Here is a 24,798-nt window from a genome sequence, read left to right as displayed (position 1 = left end):
GAAAGTGATAGGGCAGGAGGGACCAGAAAGTAAGTGGTTGGGAAGCCCCAAGTTGGAAGGGATGAAATGAAGCGTATTTGGCAAGCATGCCTCAGATAAATGAAGAGTATACCCACAAGAGAAGTGTGAGAGCACAAGGCACTCTGGTGAATGTCCTAAGAGCAACCACTGAGTGTGGGGGTCCAGAGGTGTGGTACGTGGTACACAAGGGAGCAGTCAATGAAATGAACCAGGTTTGGGGTTGGACAGGCCCTCAGGTCTGCCAGCCGAGAAAAACATTCCAGTAAAATACAGTGTCATGCTATTTTTGTACACCAAATGCATGTAATTACCCCAACCCAGAGGCAACAACAAATGTGTATTAATACACGCATATGCCCTTCTACCTATTCCTCTGCAGTGGGCCTTTGCCTTCACCTGCACAATGCTTGCTGAGGAATAGAGCTATGCTAACACTCCCACATTGAAAGCAAATCTATACTTTGAACTATAATATATATCTTGAGAAACAAAAAAGGCTAAATTCATAATCTATTAAAGTCAGCATCATCCTACTACCTGAGAGTTGATCACGTGTAAAATATGACCCTAAACCAATGATCTGAATACTTGCCATGGATTCCCTTCTTTTGGTATCTCACAATAATGCCCTTTGCTAGCTCTGCATACTTACCAATATTGGCATCAATGAAGAGAGTTAAATGTAAAACTTTATAAATGTTCTAATTAGCTCACATGAATTTAGTTTGGAACTTATGATCTTAAATCTCAGCTTCTTCAGTATCAAAACATTATTGATCTACTTTCTTTATGGGTCCATGGCGAAGCATGCAATTTTGCAACTGAAAGAGAATGAGACCACTCAGCAAGTACCTGGATTCTATCTGCACCCTCGTTCTGTAAGTAAAGAAAAAGAAGCTCCTTGAGGTGAGTTGTGCTTAGGGCTGTACTGGTCATCTGCTTGTTTCACTTAGAACCACGTATCACCATTTCCCTGCTCTGTTCTGAGGCATACGAGGGTTGAGTGATTGAAACTGAGAATCGTAGGTTCCTGGCTTAGGAACCTTCCAGCCGAGCACTGGAGAGAGTGGGCGGGTGAAGGGCAGGGAGGAGCCAGGATACTCCTCCTCACTCTTGCTCTGCCTGGCCAGCTTCTTGGTAGTGGCTGAGATTTTTACAAGGCTCCTGCTCCCAAAGGACACCCTTGCTTCCACAAGCCTCTACTGGGCAGCCACTGCCAGGGTTCTAGCACTAACAGACAATGTCAGCCTCTAAGCTCTGGAAGCACAACCTTCCCATTTTCCCTCAGGCCCTCGGCATGATAGCATCTTCCTGCTGTCGCTAAGGCCAAGTCGTCTCACCGCCTCACATTTGGCCCAACAGCTTTTCCATCACCTGTAACCAATTTCCTCTGATGACTGTGCAGTTTCAGAGGCCTGGAGCGATTCCTGTTTTTGTGACTGGGCACTGACTCAGGGGTCAATTTAGCATCAGAACTTAAGTATTTTTTGATCTGTAATAATATGATCAAAGACTAGATGACATACACATCAGACAGCCACCCATCCATTATATAAACATATTTTTTAAACTACTGCTAAAATTAACATTAACAAATAACATATGATGCTTCAGACTGGTAACTCGCATAGGCTTTATAGTATCAATAAATGTTACAGCATTATATAACAAATGGGATATATCCACTATTTTTCTTAAATATTTAATAATTGAATTATTTCCTACCTGTTCTCCTCTATTTGTTCTCCTTTGTTTCTTCCACATCCAGATTACTTTGTCCTATTTGAAACCTCATATAAATCTAATCTTTACCTGTGTTTTCCATATATAAACATATATTCCATCCATTGTCCCCCCCCCCCCCATCTATTCCTCTTCAGTCCCTAAGATTTGCTCTTTGGTGTCAAATGTCCGCTCACTTCAAAATTTCACATCAGTTTTGGAATCTACTCCAGAAACCGCCAGTGTATTCTTGCATCATCTGTTTTTGATGGCCATAAGTCATTCCATTGTGTGGAGGTGCTATAATTTATTTAAGCAAGTGATCTACTGCCGCTGGATTGGATCGATATTATTTTGCTGCTCCAGACAACGTTGTAGTGAATATTCTTGCATACATTTCAAATACACAGTGCAAGTGAACTTGCAGGATAAACCCCTAGAGTTTGAGTTCCTTTTTGGTGCAGATTATCTATTGGGATAGATTTTAAAGCATCCAGCAACACTGTTTTGGACTCCCTATGGCAATGTTTTCTGTGTCTTAAGCCATTTAGGTTCTCCTTCAAAATGTTGATTTCATACACATAATATTTTGACCCACAGCAAAGGGGATACATAAGCCAGGTTCCTGAGGATCAATATCTTGCCCCATCTAGCTGTGTGGCCTTGGGAAAATAACCTCCACATCCCTGTCTTCTTATACACAAACCGGCATCATCATAGTTCCCAACTCACTGGGTTGTGAAGATTAACTACATAAATATATAATGCATATAGAATAATGCCTGGCATATTTTTTATTTCAGCAAATAGTCCTTCCACTCTTTTATTTATAGACTTTAACTTAGATTATTTACAAACCTATAGCCATAAAAAGTGTTCATTCTTCTTGCTTTTTAAATGTTTTTCTTTAAAATCAATTTTTAGCTTTCTCTTGTGTTAAAAAGTAGTATCCATAATACCATGGTTTTGATATAGTAAAAAGGTTTTTAAGAAAAGTCATCATATTAAATGCTAACTATTAAAATTAAAGAAGACATTATTTTGTTACATGAAACAACTTGGCAAAGTATGTCTCAAATAACACAGTAGTTCCAATATTCTCACTTATTCAAGTCTTTTGGGGAATGCTACCTGACACCTTTTTAAAAAAATTTCTAATGATTATTTATTTTGGGGAGACAGAGTACAAGCAGGCGAGGGACAAAGAAAGAGGGAGACACAGAATCTGAAGCAGGCTCTAGGTTCTGAGTTGTCACACAGAGCCTGACATGGGGCTCGAACTCACAAAGCGCAGGATCATGACCTGGGCTGAAGTCAGATGCTTAACCGACTGAGCCACCCACGCGCCCCACCTGACACCTGTTTTAATGTGTATGTCTTCAATAGTGAATGAGGTGGAAGACACTTGCACATATTTACATTCATCCTTTCCTTTCCATGCAGTGCCTGTTAATATTTTGCTTCCTTGTTTAAAAATTAAAGCTTGTTTTTTATTATTCATTTTAAAGAAAGTTTTGTACCTGTGCTAATAGAATCTTCTGTGATAATGGGCATGTTCTATAACTGCACTAATACAGTAACCACTGGCTTCATCTAGCTATTCAGCACTTAAAACATGGCTAATGCAACTGAGAAACTTTATTTTTATTTTATTTCATTTTAGTTAATTGCGTTTTAAATTTAAATAGCACTATATAGCTAGTGGCTACCATAGAAGACCGTCTTTCTCATTAGAAGGACTCAGTTAACATCTGGTTTATAGCTCTTTTTACCTAGCATTGATCTTTAGCCAAATCCTTCTTGCAACATACACTCGAGGAATGCACAGGAGTTTACTGGATCTAAGATACAATGGCATCCTGCTGATTATGCTTTGTACTGAACTAAGAATCTATACTTGGTTGTCAAGTTTGTTTATTGAGTAATCCAAGGGTTCCCACACTTTGCAGCAAACTGGAATGACTTGGTACTATTTTTTTTTTAAGTCCCAATACCTGGTTTCCCACCCCAAATATTATTTAATTGCCATGGATGCTGCCTGGGCATCAGAATTGAAATAAGCTGCAAAATTTGGGAACGACAGACATCATCTGTAATCATGAGTAACATGAGAGTGACAAGAGGCAGGTACACTGAAAAGAAGTGTTGGCAGGTATCTCTGAGGAGTTATGTCACTGGCAAGGTATAAAAGCTGAAGGTCCCCTGAAGCTGATGGCTTTCCTGATCTGTGGTGTTCACACCCACTCAGCCTTGTCCGTTATGACCATGTTTCTCCCAATTCAAGTAGTGGGGATATTTAGAAGCTGTTCAGTATAGCTAAGCATCCGTTATGCTGTTTCTCTGCATGCTGTGCTATCGCCTGCCCTTTATTCTTTTAAAAATCTAAGAAAACTTGCAGGTGAATGAAGTCTATTCAGTCATTGTCATTCTGAGTATCAATCTTGACCCAGGACCATTGCTGCTGGTAAATCAAAGTGGGCATTGCCATCACAGAGGCTAGAAATATTTTTCAATTTCTACTCTTCCATTTAATGTTGTGTATGCTATTTTTTCATGCAGGTCCCTAAATATTGTCTTATTTTTCATCTTTTCCTCAGTGGCATCTGTGTTGGGTCTCTTGCTTAGAAAGACATGTTTCTTCCAATATTATCTATTGGAATATTATCTATTCATCATCTTGTGTTTTCTTCTATTACATTTTCTATGTCTACGTTATTATTATTATTATTATTATTATTTAGAAAGAGTGGGTGAGCAGGGCAGAGAGGCACAGGGAAAGAGAGAGAATAACAAGCAGGCTTCATGCCATGTGCAGCCTGACGTGGGACTTGAGCCTGAGATCTTGACCAGAGCCAAAATATAGAGTTGGACACTCAAATGACTGAGCCACCCAGGAGCCCCTATGTTATTTTTATATATTCATTTCATCTGGAATCCATTTTGATATAAAAATATTATTTATTTTTCTAGAAATTATAGCTTACCAAGGTCCATTATTGACAAGGTACATTTCCTCACATATTTTCTTTTTTTTTTTTTTTTAATATTTTTATTTATTTCTAGGAGAGAGAGAGAGAGACGGCGTGAACAGGGGAGGGTCAGAGAGAGAGGGAGACACAGACTGTGAAACAGGCTCCAGGCTCTGAGCTGGCAGTCAGCACAGAGCCCGACGCGGGGCTCGAACCCACGAACTATGAGATCATGACCTAAGCAAAAGTCGGACGCTTAACCGACTAAGCCACCCAGGCGCCCCTCCTCACATATTTTCAATGCTACATGTATCTTGGGCAAATCCCTAAATGTATTTGTACTTAGTAATGGATGTTCTCTTTTATTCTTTCACTATGTTTTCATGTGCCAGTATCAACATGTTTTAATTAATATAGATGTATAAACTTTTCTTATATGTAAGAGAACATGTAGGTTCTCCTTACTACTGTTATTTTTGTTAACTTATCTATTTTCTCATACTTTCTATGCATGAAATTCAGAATGATTTCACTTTTATGACTTAGGTAGAATGAGTAACTTTGTGATACTATTTTCCAATTCAAAACAGATGACCTGCATTTCATCAAGTCTTCTGTTCTGTCCTTTTTATATATCTTGTACATTTTTTTAAGTTTTTCCTTGATTTTTATTCATTTTTGGTTCTAGTTTAAGTGGAGTATGTATTCCTTTTATACTATGTAGTTATTCATAAGTGGTAAGATAAGTTACTGATTTTAAAAATTAATTTTGTTGTGAGGCACATTACTGAGTTATCATCTTAGAAAATAGTAAAATGATTCTCTTAGATTTTTAAGGATTAGGGACAAGATGGCGGAGAAGTAAGGAGCTCCGTACTTGCACTCGCGCCCATACATCACATGGAAAAGATCTGAAGCCATTGGAAACCTTACAAAACCTAAGGATTATACTGTATCAGTGTCAAATCTTATCTCTTCCTGTCTAGCTCTATATATTTTTCTATCTCTTTCTCTGATCAAAAAATGCTTGTAAGTTCAGAACTTTAAAAAAAAAGGTAATTAGGAAAAAGAGCCTAATGCATTGGTTTTCAGAAAGACCTAGCTGCCTATGTCTTAACGACAAAAGAGACATTTTGAAAGGACAGACTTGTTCCAGGAGAGACGAACTCCAAACGTCGTCTCCCGAGGCTGGAACCAGAAAAGCCAGAAGCGGACATCTTCAACACCAGACCACAGCGATGGCAAGAGAGAATGGAGAAAAGAGGTCATGGTGTTGTCACTGAACTGTGGCATGGCAGAATGTGAGATACAAGTTGGAAACTGTCGTTAACACATGTTACTCCCTGGTTGATGATTTGAGAATGATCCCACATGAGAGTGTGCCCTCTGAGGAGGGCACCAAATCCAGTCTCCTGCTAACTCTAATCAGTCTGTTCAAATAATTTTTACTTTGCTTGCTTAGAGACAGATCATTTTGAAGAACGTGAAACGACATTACCATTTATCTTATTATCACTGTTTATGTGCACCTGAAATTCATGGGAGTTCCCATATTTGTATTTTGTGCATTACAGATTGATATAAAGTTCCAATATGTGTGTCCAAAGAAGTTTATAAGAAGGGACTTACAGAGCACGTTAGAGAATGAGCACAGATGCATGGAGGTGAAAGTAACCACACTACATGACAGAGAAGGTGCCTAGCAAATTAACTGTCCTGATTCATGACTGAAGCCACATTAAAAACCCAAATGCAGCCACCTCAAGCATGCACTGCTAGGTTAATCATTTTCAAAAGGGTGAAGAACTCATAGCTAACTAGGAATACAAACAGGAGATTTACTGAGGGTACACACAAAGAATGGCAACTTTCATTAAAAGTGTCTTTGGCATCGGAGCAGAGGCCACCCTGAAAGACAGATGCCGCTTACGGCATTCTCTGGGCCTCTGTCCAAGTACTGAGGCAAGGCTTGCGATGCATGAAGCTTGATGGTTTGACATGTTGACGTACGTGGCATGAGTACTGTTGTGCTTTGTAACACCACCGATGATTTTTGCAGCCTTAAGTCCCTAGAATAAGAGCTCAGCAGAGGGGAAGGGCCAGAAAAGACGTGCAATGCAAGGGAGGGAGTCCAGCAAGCTTACAGCACCCCTCCCACTGGTATTCGTGCCTCCTGGGGTTTTCTATTAAACTCCCCTGGTCACATGTTTACTCGATTTGAAACAAATACATGATAAAATCTTTGCAGGTAGTGTTTCTGCACTGTGTGGCTTTGAGACTTGACAACTCAGTCAGTCACAGTGATAATGGTGCGACTATTCTGTGACAGGTGATACTTCTACCTAATTGACTATGCTACTATGTCACAGGGGCTCTGTGTTTTTTACAAAACAAACCCAGACTCATGACATTAAACACTTCTAATTACAAAACAAGGGGAGCCTGAGAGGCTCAACCACGTAAGCGTCTGACCTCGGCTCAGGTCATGATCTCACTGCTCGTGAGTTCAAGCGTCACATCAGGGTCTCTGCTGTCAGCATGGAGCCTGCTTTGGTCCTTGTCTCTCTCTCTCTGCCCCTCCCCAGCTCATGCTTTCTCACTCAGAAATTTTTAAAAATCAAAAAAAATTTAATAATAAAAAAAGAAAAAGAAAGAGCAAAATAAAACTACTCTAACTTTAGAAATATGCCAAAAGTTTTGTTGGTTTTTATGGAAAAATGAAATCCATAAAAAAATCAAAAAGCAAACTGTTCTATGTATAACAATCATAGTTACCTAAACAATTTATAAAATTGGTACCATTTCCATTCCTTGCCTGTCTAGTCTGGAGTGTAAAAGAATCTTGGGCATGTATCAGGGACCATTTGGATAATTTAGCTATAAAGTTCCTGCACATGTTGATCTATTTAAAATAGTTTCTAAGATGTTACTTTCATGATATTTTAGCAATTGTTCTTAAATGAGCAGAAATTACACCTTACATTTGCTTTTTCAATCACTTACAATAAAACTGGCTGAAAAGTCTTTTGATCGTACATGTTGAGGGATTTTATTTTATCTTCATTTTAAGAGGAACAATTTTTCTAATTTTTGTGAAATATTTACATGCCAACTACTAGAGTACTTTGTATAAATTATATTTATGGGCCCAGACTATGAATTTTTTTCAAAAGAAATGTTCTAATGCATGATTTTACAAAATGTCACATATCTGTCAAGTTTAAAGTTCTATCAAATATGTGCATGACCTGTATAGACGATAAATATTTCATCTTTCTCTTTAAGGATTATTTGTAAAAAGCATCAGGGCCTTTTATTAAATCTTTCAGGTATATAGAAGCCATTGTTCTCTCCAGCACTCGAGGTTGGATCAAATGAAAGGAGAATGACGATCCTTCACTGCAGCATTTCAATCCACATTGATGGGATTTATTTTATTTGTTTCTAAACTTACAACAATTGTCTTTTCTTCCTTTTTCCATCACATATTTGCATAGTGGCTTATGTGTTTCCTAACTCTCTTTCATAGATTTATTTCTGTCATCTGGGGCACAATGTGAAGCTCTTAAATAAAATGGGCATGTTTTGTGCAGTCTGTATACAACCCAGAATACCTCTTAAAAAATGGGCCAAAAAATACCAAACAAATAAAAAGACTCTGGGAAATACATATTTGTAAAATACAACAAAGGGTTAAAGTCCTTACTATATCTATCAATTAAAAATTGTACTTTGGCTACAAAACAATCCAAGTTGAAGTGATCTATTGTTGTTCCAGGTGAGATGGCAAGAAGTGGGTGTAATTCACCATGTTTCATTCTTCCTGCTTGGGCAACTGTAGATTCACAGAGACAAAGCTGTCCTGAGTGGTACCTGAGTGACTAGGAGCAGAATAGAATTTTGCAGCCTACCTGGGATGAGTAGGCAGCATGAGAATGTGTGTGGTACACGATGTGCGTTGTTTCACATACACCATAACTTCACCTATTTTATGTGTAGTCATGGTACCTGCTGCACCAAGTCTTAATTTTGAACTTGACATTCAAAGTCATCCATCAATTTTCTTTACCATATCCAAAAGTATCATTCAGACCTTCCCGAACTTGGAACTTGACAGTCCATTCTGACCAGTAGATTTCCTGGCTATTTTGTGGGAAACTGTATCTCTGGATATCTCCAGTGTCCAAGCTGTTGTTTACTCTTTTCCAGCTACATGGAATAGCTTCCTTAAGCCTTCCATAATCTAAGTTATAAAGCTTTTTTCAATACCCAGGTGAGCCCAGCTTTTGTGACAAAGTCAATCTACAATAATCTGCATATTCCATTTCCAAATTTCTAGAATTCTGTACCCCGCCTTTGCATACTTCTCTGAATCATTTTTTGCTTTGTTCTGATGTATTTTATCTCTTCAATGACTTTAACATGATCTCTTTTAAGGCCGCCTGAATTTTTTTTTTTTACAAAGTTAGACACAGATTAGGAGATCAACACCTTCAAATCCATTCATTCATACATTTATTTTATTTTTCTGTAATACCCTCAACACAAAACCATGTGGCACAGTGGGTACTAAATGCTTGAAATATAGATAAAAGAGATAAACCCTCTCCCATTAAAAGGTCAGAACTTGGGGCGCCTGGGTGGCTTAGTTGGTTAAGCGTCCGACTTTCGCTTAGGTCATGATCTCGTAGTTCATGGGTTCGAGCCCTGCGTCAGGCTGTGTGTTGACTGCTGGCTCAGAGCCTGGAGCCTGTTTCAGATTCTGTGACTCCCTCTCTCTCTGACCCTCCCCTGTTCACGCTGTCTCTCTCTCTCTCTCTCCAAGAAATAAATAAAACATTAAAAAAAAAAGTTCAGAACTTATAGGAGAGAAAGAAATGAGCATCCTAACTCTAAGTATATCAAACTAATAACACATAAATAAATTAAAAGACAGAACTGATTGTGGAGGAAGGGGTCAGTACAATAAAATGCATTTTTTTCATTCATTCATTCATTCATTCATTCATTCAACAAACACTTAGCATTTACCTACAACAAGCCAGGAACTCTTAGGATCTGGGATGCTGAGGGGCACCTGGGAGGTTCAGTTGGTTAAATGTCAGCCCTTTGACATTGCCTCAGGTCATAATCTCACAGTGTTGAGATTAAGACCCATGTCAGGCTCTACACTGAGCGTGGAGCCTGCTTGGGATTCTCTCTCCCTCTCTCTCTCTCTCTGCCCCTTTGTCCCATTTCAAAATAAATAAACATTTAAAAAAAGATTTGGGGCACCTGAGTGGCTCAGTTGGTTAAGTGTCTGACTTCAGCTCAGGTCATGATCTCACAGTTTGTGGGTTCAAGCCCCACAACGGGCTCTGTGCTGACAGCTCAGAGCCTGGAGCCTGCTTCAGATTCTTTATCTCCCTCTCTCTCTGCCCCTTCCCTGCTCATGCTCTGTCCTTCTCTGTCTCTCAAAAATAAATAAATGTTTAAAAGTTTAATAAATAAATAAGTAAGATTTGGGATGCTAAGATGACAGGGTAGAAGGTACAGCCTCTGTTTTCAGGATGTTCACACTCAAAAGAGGACGACAGTGAGTAAATGAACAAATCAAAGCATAGTCTAAAAAATAATACCTCAACAAATGATTATAGATTATAGATGCCATCTGTCTTTACAATGATTGGTTTGGATTGGTTAAGGATATCATTATGCCTCTATTTCACCCTGAGCACCTCACCTTTAATAAGAGTAAGCAAAGGAAGGCAAGCAGCGTGATCTAGGTCTGACTTTCCCCAAAATTGATTAACGGAGAAACAATTTTCATGGTTGATCTATCATCTTAATAAATGTCAAAAACATACATTTTACTTAACACAGCTAAATGTTAGCATGAATTAGCCTCTACTTATCTAGTTTAAAATCCAATGCTTAATTTAGAACAAGAGTAAAGGATAATCCAAACACTTAGTTAAAATAAATACCTCATTAAGCTTTCATTGTTATTGGTTCATAATTACTGTTTATTTTATCCCTAGTCTGAATGGTTTTCATGAAATTAATTCAACCATAATATCCAGTTTTTCTCGCTCTTCTACACTTCAGCTTGCTTTAGATTTTAAGGCAGCTTTTCTTAAAAATGCTTATGGGCAACTGCTTCCAGCCTTACTGTTTTTCTCTCTAGAAAAGAACAGGGTAACTTCTTCTCAATTCAATTTACATCAATAAACATGCATTGAATGGCCACCAAGTGCTTCGGAGACACAAAGGTGAGTAAATCACAGTCCATTTCTTTGATGAGTTGATAATGTATAACGAAGTTCTAGGAACTTTCAAAAGAGAGGCAATTGACTGATCAAAGAAAATTATCATTATGTGCCCAAATAGGCTTCCAAATTATCTGTGTGCTAAGAACAATGCTTCATTAAGTTACTCATTTTCTCTGGTTCTAGCAGCTCAGCCAGAGGAAAAAAAAAAAGAAAGTTCTTTGACTGCAGCATGTTGCCCTTGGTCCACATAAGATCCCAACTGATACCCTTCTGCTAGCAAAGAAGTCCTTTCTTCACCACCAAGCAAACGGCTTGTGGCTTCCTTCTTCCACTAGGTGTTTCTATGCAATCAGCCAACTACAAATACCACCTGCTGTGTTGCAAACTGCCTCCCTGTCAGTGTCTCTTCCAGGAGCCATGCCCCGGCCAAGAACACGCGTGCTTTACACACTTACATACTTTTAAAAGACTAGAGGATGGTTAATATACAAATCATGTATATGTATATTGTGTTTATATCATATATAATACTCCAAATATATATATACCAGCCTCCAAATAGTAGAGAGAGAAGGAGCTGTTCAGAAACCTCAGAGTTATCATGGGAAATAAAAGGAACAAATTCTTACAACCAACCTTAAATGAAGAGCATGCAAAAACCACCATGTTATTGGACAAACTTAAAAAACATTTAGAGGTCGTATTTATTTCTTAGACTTCTACACTATGTAGTGGACAGATAAGATTTCTTTTTCAATTTCAATTTCTGAGATAAGTTCATTCACTTTTATTATTTTCATAAGTTATACCATGAAATGGATTAGAAAATGAATATTAATATATTTTTCTTGAAAAATGTTTCCTAAGGAATCCTGAAGCTTCTGTTTCTCAACTTAGTTTAAGAGGTTTGTGAACAACACGCAGGGATGACTCTGCTCTTTTCCGCCTAGAGACTAGGCATTCTGTTAAAAAAACATACCCAGATGCTGTCTTCTTGTCGATATTGTTTCCAGTTCCTGCCACTATCAGTGAACATCAGGAGGTAACTGGTCACCCAGTTGGAGCTCCCATATCCCCCTTGGGTGGCCACAGCCGTGATCTCCATCCTCTCTCCAAGGTCAATCTGCAACCACTGGTATTTGTTTGACACAAGTGGAGACCAGCCACCAGCTCCTTTTATGAAAATAGAAACAGGAGAAAATGGGCAAAAGATTAGTTCAAAATCTGTTAGTGGACGAGAAATGCCAGTAAGACTGTATTCCTGTATGGAATTTAATGAAGTCAAATTTCCAAAACGTGAAACTTCTTGTAATTGTAGAATAATACAGAAAAAAAGAATTTAGTATAATTGGATGAAGCCCGTGTTAATTATGTTCATTTCTAGGTGTCGTAATTCCTGACACTGGAGAGAACCAAGGATCTCACTGAATGTTGAAAGTGCTTACTTTGACAGGTGGACATTCATGTCTACACTTGGCACTAGCAGGTTTACTGCCCACACACACAATTAGGTAATTGTTTGACCTTCAATCATAGTTCACAGTGTGGTAGAACTAGAATACTATGTGTGGTATCAGATCATGTTTAGACCTCCTGGAGAAAGAAGTATACGACTCAGAATACAGACGGTCAAGAAGCTTATAGGAAGGACAGACACTGAAAAGCATGTCTGAAACACAAAGGTTAATGGTGAGGCAGGGGCAGGGAACAATAATACAACAGATGATGGAGGAGAGTTCTATCCAGTGGAAAGCTGGAACTGGCTGGCAACAGTGTAGGAGAGGCAATTAAATGTTCAGGAATTTTGCAAGCTGATTGCTGAGTAATAGCCATGTTTGCAACTGACCATGGTTGGAGTATTTAAACCACAGAAACTGACAAACTCTACAAACCAGCACCCATTCCCACCCAGCCAATTTACCTACACACCACTGGTTCTACCCTGCCTGGGGGGGAAGGGGGGGCGGGGGGGGGTAAGGTGTGGGGGAGGGGCACTCAGGGAAAAGGTCCTAGAGTAAGGTGTGCTTGAGCACTCAAGAGTGAAAAATAGGAACCTACTGTATATTCAAGGACCTGAGGGTAAAGCAGAACTTATCATGTTTCCTTTTATTTGCTTCACATCAAAATATTAGAGATGTGACTACTGGATGTCTTGTTAACATGTTTCATTCTTCCGGTTTAATACAAAAAAGCCTTATTTGGGGACTTTACCTATTTAAGTAATATTGACATTGATAATTATGTAAGTAATATGTAATCATTATAAAATTCATGAAATGAGGTTTAATGGATTCTTAAATCCATAATGATCTAATATCCAATAGCCATTAAAATGCAACATCTATTACATAACACCCCAAGTAAGAATATTAGCACATGTTTTTCTTTCCCCCATTCTTTCATCATCCACCTTGAGGCTGTAAGCTCAACAAGGGAAGTGGTCAGATCAAGGATATAATCAATTGCTCATGAAAGGGAACTCACCATCCTCTACGTAGGACCCCAAACTGAGTCAATACAGCATATTAAAAAAGAATCACATGACAACAACATCCTATCCTAATGTATAATACTAACTCCTGCTTGTATTAGAGTATGATTCCCAAGTTACTCACTACATTGTCTTTAGAATGAGACTTTTTTTTAATTCATTTTTTCTTGGGATGAGTCATTGTTCCATTCCATACATCTCTCTTTTTCATCCAAAACATTTATTTCTACATACCGTAATTTTTGTTGGCTTGTTTTTACTTTTAATTTTCTCTGTATTCTCTGTAGTTTGGGCCAGTAACCTGAATGGGTGGAGTTCTCTTGGTCACCAGTACCATCGACTATGCTTAGGTTAGAGAAGAATATTCTCATATTTTGAGCAAGAGGGCCTGTTGGTCGACACATGCTCTGGCTGCATGTTTTGTGTCTTGGTGTCATTTATCCAGCACAGCTCTGCTGTCCACAAAGGGCACCTCTTACTCTTGCAGCCAGTTATCTACATGGAAGAATGATCTGAAGACATCTGAAATAATTGCCTTCCATAAATAATTCAGGAAATTCCTGAACCCTCAGTGGGAATTGTTCCCAAGGCATTATTTTTAAAGCCAAGCCAACTCTTCCTCCACATTTCACTTCTCAGGATGTAATAAAACTCCAGCATACCATTTCTACCTATTCTACTGGGTTCTCACTTACTATTTATTGAGCATGTGAGTACTTTGTGTCAGGCATTCTATGGCGGTATTGTTATTTAATTCTCAGAGCAACCTACTGAATAGAGGATAAGTCATATACAGAGAGTCTGAACACCTGGCTGTAGTCTGCAAAGCAGGAGGAGGCACGGTGCTCTTAGCCAGGACCAACAGTGCCCCTCATGTTGTTATGATAAATGGAAATCAGTAGCTCCCAATGGATGTAGAAAAGATGGTGCTGATAGAGGTGGGGGAACCCTAGAATTTAGCTACCAGGCAGTAGAGCCAACTTTCCTCCTTCAAGTTAACAAAGACCATGTCTCTGAAGTACAGGGACATGATGGGAATGGTGAATGGGTAATTATGGGTAATTCTTTCCCTCCACTGTCCTTCCTAAAGCGTATTATTCTTCCTAAGGATCTATCCAAGTTTGGAAGTTGAAAGTCTCCTGAGGTCTAATGCTAACCAAGCATCCTCAGTCCTCTAATTACTACAACTGCATATCTCTCTGTATTTTTGTCATTTCTTAATTTTTTTAAGTTTATTTATTTACTTTGGTTGAGAGAGAGAGTGTGGGGGGTGGGGGGGAAGGGCAGAGAGAGAGAGGGAGAGAGAAGAATCCGAAGCAGGCTCCTCACTGTCAGCACAGAGCCTGATGCAGCGCTTGATCTCACAAAGAGTGAAATCACGACCTGAGCTGAAATCAAGAGTCAGATGCTTAGCCAACTGAGCCACCCAGGCACCCCATATCATTGTTTTCTACGTAGAAAAGTTGGGATAGAGTGAATGAAGAACCCCCAGCTGGTCATCATTTTAACCTGACATTTTGACATTCGGAACTTTGTCTATATCAGTTTATACCTCTGGGAAAATGCTGATTATTTTATTTTGTGTCTTGCCCTTTCTAGTTAATTTCAATGGTCTATATATATTTTTAATATAGAATTTCATAATCTTTCTCTAGTATTTTGACACTCCTTGATAGACCAGTATTTAAAAAATGAGCACATGAGAGGAGCACAGTAAGGAAAAAAGAATCAGCATGATTCTGGTAAGTTAAAATTGGATCATCAATTCTCATCAGGAGAAAGAGGCACCTCTCACTGACCTCTCCCTCTTCCCAGCACCTCTCACTGTTACAGCTGCACTACCCAACTTGAAACATTCGCAGTTAATTGACCTTGAACATTTCAATTTCTCACCTGTGGTGAAAAGGTACTACTAATATGCAAATTAAGCTATATCATTAACGAGGTACACCAATAAAGTAATGGAAATTCAGATGCTCCTGGGCTTTACCAAGTTAAATCACCCCCAGGGAATCCAGAGATTCCCCACAGGGTCTGAAGCTGTTTAGCTCTGCAGATGCACATGGTCTAAGTGTGTGATGGAGTGATATGCTTGTTCTCATTTTAAAACAAATGTCGAAGAGTAATATGGAAAATGCAAACTTATAGGTGTAGATATAGATACAGATCTAGGTAGAACATGGCATACTTTGGTAGTGGCAGCCTATGGTGACAAGTAGGAACAACACCAACATGAAATAAAAGCTGACCTTACGTTATACCAGCCATAAGGCCACCACTTAACCATGTAACCTTGTGGAGCCATGTTATTGTTGTATTTACTTTTTTAATGGAAGAAATGAGAGCTAACTCCAGCCAGTGGTAAAATCTGAATTACTATAAAATAAAAGAATTCCTTATTTATTAACCAAACCTTTTAGCTGCTGGTCAAGTATTATTCGTCTTTAGTGATGCTTTTAATATGCCATGTGATCGCCATTACGGTAGGCCAATACCTATAGACCAAAGACAATCTCTTTAGAACCCCATCTAGTCCATGGTTACTGACACTTAACCCACAAGATAAAAACAAGAGTCTTGTCCCCTCAGCTCTATTTCTTCCTATTCCACCTGCCCTTTTCTCCTTCTTTGGCCTCATCACTAAGATTTGGCATAATAAAGTGTGATAAATCTATCCCAACAAAAACACTTGTTGATCCTTCATAGCACAGCCTGAAAACTCACATTTAAAGATAAAAATCCTCCCAACTGATGAGACTTTTAAATTAAATGTTGTAGCACTGCTCTGAGAATTAATTTCAAAAAGCATATTAAAGTGCCTATTGATTTCTCTCATATATAGCAAGCATGTGGGTACATGGTAGTTGTGACGTTTTGAATTACAGAACAATTATTATTACTATTGACTCTAAATACAGATTTATGATCACAGCACTAAATTCAGCTTTGAAAATATTTAGTTCCTGAATGACCACAAACACAGCATCTCTTGCCCGCCAGTTCTATTTTTTTTTTTAATTTTTAAAAAATGTTTATTTATATTTGAGAGAGACAGAGTGTGAGCTGGGAAGGGGCAGAGAGAGAAGGAGACACAGAATCTGAAGCAGGTTCCAAGCAGTCAGCACAGAGCCCGATGTGGATCTCGAACTCACAAACCAAGAGAGATCATGACCTGAACCAAAGTTGGACGCTTAACCCACTGAAGCACACAGGTGCTCCTGTGGCCTACCAATTTTAAACATCAGTTTCCTGGGGAACTTGCTTTTATAAACTATGTGGCTGTGAACTGTAGGGAAAGAAAAGCAAACTATAAATTGTCTGGTACCTTTTTATGTCAAATACTCTACTAGAAATTTTATGTACCATATTAAGCTTAATTACTAAAATTATCTAGTGAAATGAAATGTTTTAACACCTCTTCTTTTCAAATAAAACTTAAAAAAAAGATTTACAGAGGCGAATTTTCCTAATATTATGCAAATTAAATTTTCCCAATGTTATACAAATCACTTCAATGTGGATGAGAAATTAACTTATTTTTAAAATAATTTAAATCCCTGTGAGGATCTCATTTTAAAAGTCACTTCCTTCTCAATTCTTTACCCCTGAAATAATTATACAAGTGTCATTGCCCATAGTGGGAATAACTTTATTCCAAGAATATATCTAAATAATGTATTCAATACTATTTATTTTTCTTTAATTTTTTTAGACTATTTATTTTAACTAGGCTCCACATCCAATGGGGGGCTTGAACTCAGTACCTTGAGATCAAGACTCACATGCCCTACCAATGAGCCAGGCAGATACTCTTCTTCAATATTATTTAAATATCAATAACTGGCGGGCTGAATTATAAATTTAAGATTCATATATCTCATTTGTCAGATATCAATAATAATTAGTTCTGCTCACAGAGACACATTTTACAATTTCAGGAAAGTGAAAAGAAAAATTGAAGAAAAAAATATTCTTGGCTAAAGCCTTAAAATAGCCTCTATTCCCTACTAGTATTAAAAAGGGCATGTCTGCCATTCCTGGTGGTCATCAGTGAGATGATGTGGCATAGAGTCTTGTCAACTTTGTAAAGGTATAAACTGCTCAGAAAGAAGGAGCCATGAAGGGGGGAAATGGTAGGGGAAAGGGAGAGAGGCAAACCATGAGAGACTCTTGAATGCTGAGAAACAAACTGAGGACTGATGGATGTGGGGGGGAGGGGGGAGATGGGCATGGAGGAGGGCACTTGTGGGGATGAGCACTGGCTGTTATATGGAAACCAATTTGACAATAAACTATTTGTAAAAATAAATACATAAATAAATAAATTTAAAAAAAAAGAAATGTATAGAAATGCCAAGAAAAAAAGAAAGAAGGAGCCATATTTCTTTCCCAATATTTAAAGTGTAGAAAGACACAAATGTTCAAGGACACAAAGCACAGTGAACACAGTTGAATGATAGTCCTGGCCACCATTAGACCACATACATTTCTAAAAACAGGATTAGCTTAATTAAAATTGTCATAGGAAAGTTTCCTTCTAAGATACTTACTTTTTTTCACATGTGATTGCAACTAGATATCTCCCAAGAGTCTAAGTTTGCCTGGATCATTTTGCTCTTGACATTACATTACAATAATGTAAGGAAACAAAAAGAACATTGTGCCAATATTTGTTTGGCTCCCTTAAATGGACTGTAGTGTCACAATTTAGAACTTTTAACAACTTTGTGTTATCAGCTTATTTTTTGTTTTGCTTTGTTGTTTTTTTTCCAAAAGGAAAACACGAAGCTATAGATGCTGTGATTTGCTGGTCTTTTTTTTTTTTTTTTTTTTTCACAGAACACTCTGGAATCTTGGCATTGCCTCCCCTGGCCCCAGGGACTGTTACAGGGTTGGATGCATCACCTGAGCCAGGCCCGTGCAGTGGTTCCAGGAGTCTGCTGGGACTCCTGAAGAAGGGATCCTTTTCTCTGCTTAGAAAGCTAAAAAGATGGGACTTGGACATCACATTGCAATAGCAATCTTTGTGGAAAGGCTGAGTGAAGCCAACACAGAGGGAGGGAGAGGTGGGAGATGAAGTGAGACCAAGCTCTGCTGGCACAGTCAGTGCCCCAGAGTCCATTCCTGTGCCTTCTAGTGCCATGAGCCACTAGCTGCCTCCTTCACTTGTGCCGGACCTGCTGCGGTCCGCTGCTTCAGCGATTTTCCTCTCCCTCCTGCCTCATTATCTTTTTCTCTTTAGTGGATCACTCCCAAGAATGTACCAGCATGCTGTTATTTCTCTTTTTTTTTTTAAGAAAAAAGTTTCTCTTGACTCCACTGTACTTTTTTCTGCTATTTATGTTACCATTCTTCGAATAAGATGTCCATACTCATGCTCTGCAATTTTTCTCATCTCTTTCTCACTCAAGCCACTCCAACCAGCCTTTCATTCCGCACCACTCAGCTGAAGCTGCTCTTGCCAAGATTATCACAGAACTCCATGTCACTAAATAGAATGCTCAGATTCTGGCCTTCCTACCAGCTGGCCCACCAGAGATATTTGAATATTCTGGCCCCTCCTAATGCTTCGGTATACTTTGTTCACTTAGCTTGCACAAGAGCTCCCAGCTGACTGGTTGTTCCTTCACAGTCTCCACTGCTAGTTCTTTTTATCTATTATCACCTCTGAGGGTTGAGATGCTCCAGGGCTCAGTCCTTTGCCCTGGCTCTTTTCTGTCTCCGTGCACCCCTTCATGACCTCTCTTGACCTCCTGGATTTAACTATTACCCACATATCAATAATGCCCTGATTTACTTCTCCACCCCACATCTCCTTCCTGAACTTCATTCAACTTGATATCTGTAACATGTTCCAAACCAAACCCCCTTCTCCCCCACAATCTTACTCTGTTCACATTTTTCCCCAGCCCAGTTCATGATAATTCCGTCCTTCCTGTTTCCCAGAACAGCAACAACAAAAAAGTCATTCTTGACTCCCCTCTTTCACCATATTACCAAAACAACAGAAAATGTGTTTGGCGCTGCTCACCTCTCCAGCATCAGACTATTTCCTCATCTTCATTGGTACTTCTTTGGCTCAAGCCACATGAGTTTACCCTACATTCTTGCAAAGGCCACCAATGAAGTCTCTCTGCTTCTTCCTTAGCTCACGGAGGCTCCATTCTCCATGTAACAGGTTTAAAATATCCCTGTGTTCAAAACACTGCAATAACTCTCCACTGTACACATAGTGAAAGACAAAGTGACCGCTATATGGACCACAGGATCTTATCTGATCTGCCCCCTTGTACCACTCCCATTCCTGTCTGCCCAGGCCCTCTTTCTCCCAGTTCACTCCCCACCAGCAGCAAGGGCCTCCCTCCCTGAGGTTCTCTGCACAAACACCATTCTCCTACCTCCCAGTCCCTGCTCTGTGAAGTGATCCTTTCTGCCTGGAGTGCTCCTCTCTGAGATACACTGGGCTAACATCCTGCCACCTTCGAGTCTTTGCTCAGATCTGATCCTTCCCATAGAGGCCTGTATCCCCTGACCTCCCTTGTCACAATTTTTCTTACGCAACAATCCTGTTCCCATTTGTCTTACCCAAAACCACTTTTTCATTTTTTTGACAGGAATTGACAGAGTCTATGATTTTCTTTTACACATAACACACAATTTTCTTGTTTCCTACATGTATTCTTTATCTTTTATCTTGCCCTACTAGAACACAAGCTCGATGAGGCCAAGAGTCTTTGCCTGTTTTATTCACGGATAGATCCTAATTGTCTAGCACATGGCCCGACACACAGTGGATGCTAAATAAATATGTACTGCATAAGGAATGAAATGAGTCTGTAGCCATATAGGTATAATAAGACTGTAAATTCATACACCAAACTAGCGGCAAAGTGGAAACTGTAGTCAAATGAGGTTTCTTTGCAGTGAGGTATTTTGAGTGAGGTTCTCAGAGAGAAAGCTCAAGTACACACACATACACACACACACACACACACTGATAGCCCCAAAGTTATATAGTTTAACCACTTGTAAACTACATTTCCTAGATGTATGTAGGGCTTTGTTTTTAGATTTTTGATACAGTGAAAAAGATGCTTTTCACTTCATTTCCCCAGAAAGGCTCTAAATTAATAATACCTCACTCAGTTCTCTGAGGTTTCAGTTCTTTGCTGTTGATCCGTTTTTCCCTCGCGGCAAATTGGCAGACTGACTTTCCATCCTACTTCATGTATTGCCAGAGCAAACATTTCTGAAATCTTTAATAATTCAGTGGATTGAAAAGTAAATATTTACACCCTTTCTCTGTTCGGGCATTTTGATTTGTATATTTGATTTGCAAATTTTGTGACAGCCAAATTTACTCTGGAAAGCTGGGAAAAAGTTATAAAAACACTAAATTCCATGCCAGCAAGTTTTATTTCACTCAAATTAGTCATTTTACGAAAATGACTTTTAGCACATGATGTCTAGAAATTCAAATGATAATCAGGCCTTGCTCATGTTTTGCTTTCTAAACCCATTACGATGCTTTTCTCAAAGTTTCGATTTAGATCTATTGCAGGGAGGCAGGTCATTTCAGTAAATGACATCATGCATCAAAAAGAGCATACTGACAATATCCCAGAGGTTTAAAAACCATTTTTTGCTTCTGTACTGTCTTTTTTTTTTTTTTTTTTTATCTTCCTTAGCCAGACAGAGATGATAAGCTGTCATGAGCCAAATGTCCTCATATCACTCCTTCTGGGTCAACAAACTGAAGTCACTCTCTTGTACCAACAGACATCATTTCCACATAATGACTGCAAAAGGCGGCGTTACTGGAGCACAGTATATCAAAAAGGTAAAAAGTGCAAAACCAATCCCAAGCATTTGATTGATTAAATCATTTAATGCCTTCTCAGTTTGTAAAAACAGCTAAGACATATTAAGATAACATCATATTCCCAATTACAGAGATATGTTTACCTCTAGGCTTATGTACTTGTTGAGTTCAGTCTTGAATATACATCCTTTATTTAACTCCATGATTCATTCCTTTTTAAGTGATACTTCATTGTGGAAACTTTTAGTTTACAAGCAGCAGGAAAAACTATCAGTGATGCTTGCGACCATGACAGTCTTAACGTTTACCTCAGCTTGACTAAACTTTAGACAGGGTCCTTCCTGACGATAGCTGCCTGACTTCCCTTTTCTTAGAGCATTTAATTTAGGAAACTTCCAACTATAAATTATTTTCTATCCCCCTTGATATAAATCTTCAGCAGGCCTCTTTCCAGGTCTATAATCCAAGAATGTCTTTCTCAAGGACCTGAGTCATCCCTTGAAATGCAGCCATCAGGAAAGATAGTGCCTCATTTCCCAGTCTCTGTGGGAGGGTAGGAGCCTAACTTCTGTAATCACCAATTAGCAAACAGAAACTTCTGATCACAATGACCAACTTCCCCCCTAATGTTCTCCAGTACTTTTCTACTCTCTCAACCCAGGGCTTACAAACTCTCCTACTTTTCGTTTCCAGAGTTGGGTTCAATATCTCTCCCTTATTGCACTAGTCTTGACCTTCACTGCTATAGTACTGAAAGTCTATTTAATATATAGTCTATAATATATACAATTTTATCCAATCCGTGCAATTATTTTTTTGTTTTTTTAAACTGTATCTATTATTGCAGTATAGTTGACATGCAATATCACATTAGTTTCAGGTGCACAATAGTGATTCAACAATTCTATATATTACGCAGTTCTTACCATGATAAACATAGTCATCATCTGTTACCATATACTGTTGTTACGATGTTATTGACTAAATTCCCTATGTTGTACTTTTAATCTCTGTGAATTTTTAATTTTGTAACTGGAATTTTGTTCTAGTGCAATTTTTCTTTGGCAGGAGATAACTGGGGAGGGGGGTTTAATTGAAACAAAGTGTTTTTCATCTTTCTGCCTAATGAATTATATTTTCCTGAAACCATTCCACAATCAGAGTCCAGGAGGAGAAGATAAAGAGCAATGCTTAGAAGTGAATGAGGGTCTGACTAGAAGCTCACTTGAGGAATTCTTCATGGTAGTGACATCACCCAGAGACAACTGCACAGCCACTCCATCTATTAACCAAAGAATATCACAGCCAGTTTCAGAGAATCTGAATGGAAACAAGAGGTGTCATGGGCTTCCTTTAGCCTTGGCCAAGAAAACAACCAAGGGATGGATCAGCCACTAAAACTGGCAGTACATGTCCACAAACATGTAGGGTTGGACCAACCCAACTGCACTCAGCAGATATCACTGACCTGGTATACAAGGATCCAAACAATGATCTAGTGGTAAATACCAACACAGCAACCAACATATGCCAGGGGAGCTGCTACCCAGCCATGCCATGTATCATCTGAGTTCCTCATATGCCAACTACCACTTTGGAAAGAACTAAAGGTAAGATGAGGAAGTCAGAAAGTCTGATTTCAGCTCAGGTCATGATCTCACTGTTTGTGAGATGAAGCACCACATCGGAGTCTGTGCTGTGAGTACAGAACCTGCTTGGGACTCACTCTCTCTCTCCATCTACCCTGCACTCGCTCTCGCTCTCTCTCTCTCTCAGCTAAACAAAAAAAAAAAAAATGAGCTTAAAAAAAAGTCTGAGCATTTATCTGGAAGGGACTGACACAATCAAAGGAGGCTACTCTATCCAGCAGACACCAGGGGGCTTGACGTGATCTGATTTGTGGGCACATATGGGAAAGAGTTTCTAAACTAAAAAGCAAATAGAATCTCCCCACCTTAAAACAATACTCACCAGTGCTAACGTGTTGACAGTACTGAAAAATATGTAGGGTGTTTCCATGTTATTCCTCAACTCACATAACCTGCAAACTCAGAGATTTGAAACTGGCTGAGAGAATCAGATCAACTAATATCTCAAATCTGAATGATTAATGTACTATAGTATCTTTATGAGTAAATGTTTGCATGCCTAATATCCCCAAAGCTGCCAATCATGCATGCAAAGTATGATTTTATAAAACTACATGTGGATTGTGAAGAACAATGGTATTTGCATGTGCAATTGGGTGGTCAACCAGGAGCAATGTTTCTATCTGATTCAAAAAACATTCTGCCATATGTATAGATTGTACACTCCAGATCTGCACTCTAGAGCAAAATCACTCAACATTCATTTAGCACCACAGTAGTACTGGGACAAGTTAGACACAGAAGCAAAAAAATATATACATATAATATTATATATAATTATTATATTATATAGATATATGCGTGTGTGTACACACACACAGACACACACACACAGCTTTTAATAGATATGATGTTCCCCAATAGCATGGGGGAGCGGGATACAAAGAGCATTTAGTGTCTGAAGCCAGCTAGTACTATATTCCCCCATTAACACATTCAATTCTAGAAATGCCTTCAGTTGCAGGCCCTTTCACTACACAAATGAATTGCTTCCTCTAACATCCAAGCACCCTAGCCAGCTCCATCTGGCTCCTGGCCTATGTACAAATAGAGCAGCGCACAAGAGTTCTGTTTTTAGGAAAAATACAGAGAAGAAATATGCTGTTATGGGTTTTATGTCAAAAACGTGATACATTACCACTAATTTTGCCAGTGATTGACAGACATTTGGATTTTTTGAGTTAGGCTCAATTACTACATGTATTTTAAGTGATTTCTTTACCTCTTTATACAGAACAAATCAAGCTTCAACATATTTAATTTGGGGATATTGTGCTCAAAGACTAAAGAAAACAAATAGATCCAAGTGTAACAAACCACTGCTGGTGATTTTTCCCATCAAGCACTTTTGTTTATTAATCTGATTTTAACCTATGGTTATAAACTTGCAATGTTGGCAATGAGAAAGAAATAACTTCTAAAAATGACAGACCACTAATTGTTCCATATTAGAAAGAGCAGGCCATTTCCCTGGCTTGACCGAGATAAAAATCATCTCAGTCTGAGGGAGCAGAATCCAGTCTGTCAGGATGCAAAAGGTGGGGAAGTGCAGGCAGCTGAGGAAAAAAGCACATCATTTTGCTCTGTTTATCTCCATCTTATTTCTATTTGTAATGCATAATGGAAAGTTCTAAATTGTCCTTTTTGATAGAAAGAAAGTTGCTTCTCACAAAGCAACCTCATTTCCACTCAAACCAGTGAGGCCTTTCACACGATTGTCAGGCCACCTATCAAAGTTCATGGCTCCCAATGTATATTGATCCATTGAGTCATAATAAAGCAATGTTTCCAGCTGGGAATGAGAGTTAATGCAAACATTTTCTAGATCAGAAAAGACGGACAAAAAAAAATAGGTCATGCTGCTGCCTAGCCA

At 38.8% G+C, this 24,798-nt stretch overlaps 1 protein-coding gene across 3 annotated transcripts in view; it reads right to left on the bottom strand.

Moving 5' to 3' along the window:
• The window catches only part of CNTNAP4 (contactin associated protein family member 4), a 252,739-nt gene that overhangs the window by 167,239 nt on the left and 60,702 nt on the right, over positions 1 to 24,798 (bottom strand). For all 3 annotated transcript variants that reach the window (XM_039227582.1, XM_039227589.1, XM_039227596.1), the window contains exon 3: positions 11,943 to 12,136. In XM_039227582.1, coding sequence (XP_039083513.1) covers positions 11,943 to 12,136 — 194 coding nt within the window. The remainder of the gene's footprint in view (positions 1 to 11,942; positions 12,137 to 24,798) is intronic.

The sequence above is a fragment of the Hyaena hyaena genome, unplaced genomic scaffold, assembly GCF_003009895.1.
Source record: "Hyaena hyaena isolate Hyena2069 unplaced genomic scaffold, ASM300989v1 scaffold_1, whole genome shotgun sequence".
NCBI lineage: Eukaryota > Metazoa > Chordata > Mammalia > Carnivora > Hyaenidae > Hyaena > Hyaena hyaena.
This window is presented reverse-complemented; position numbering and strand designations above follow the sequence as displayed.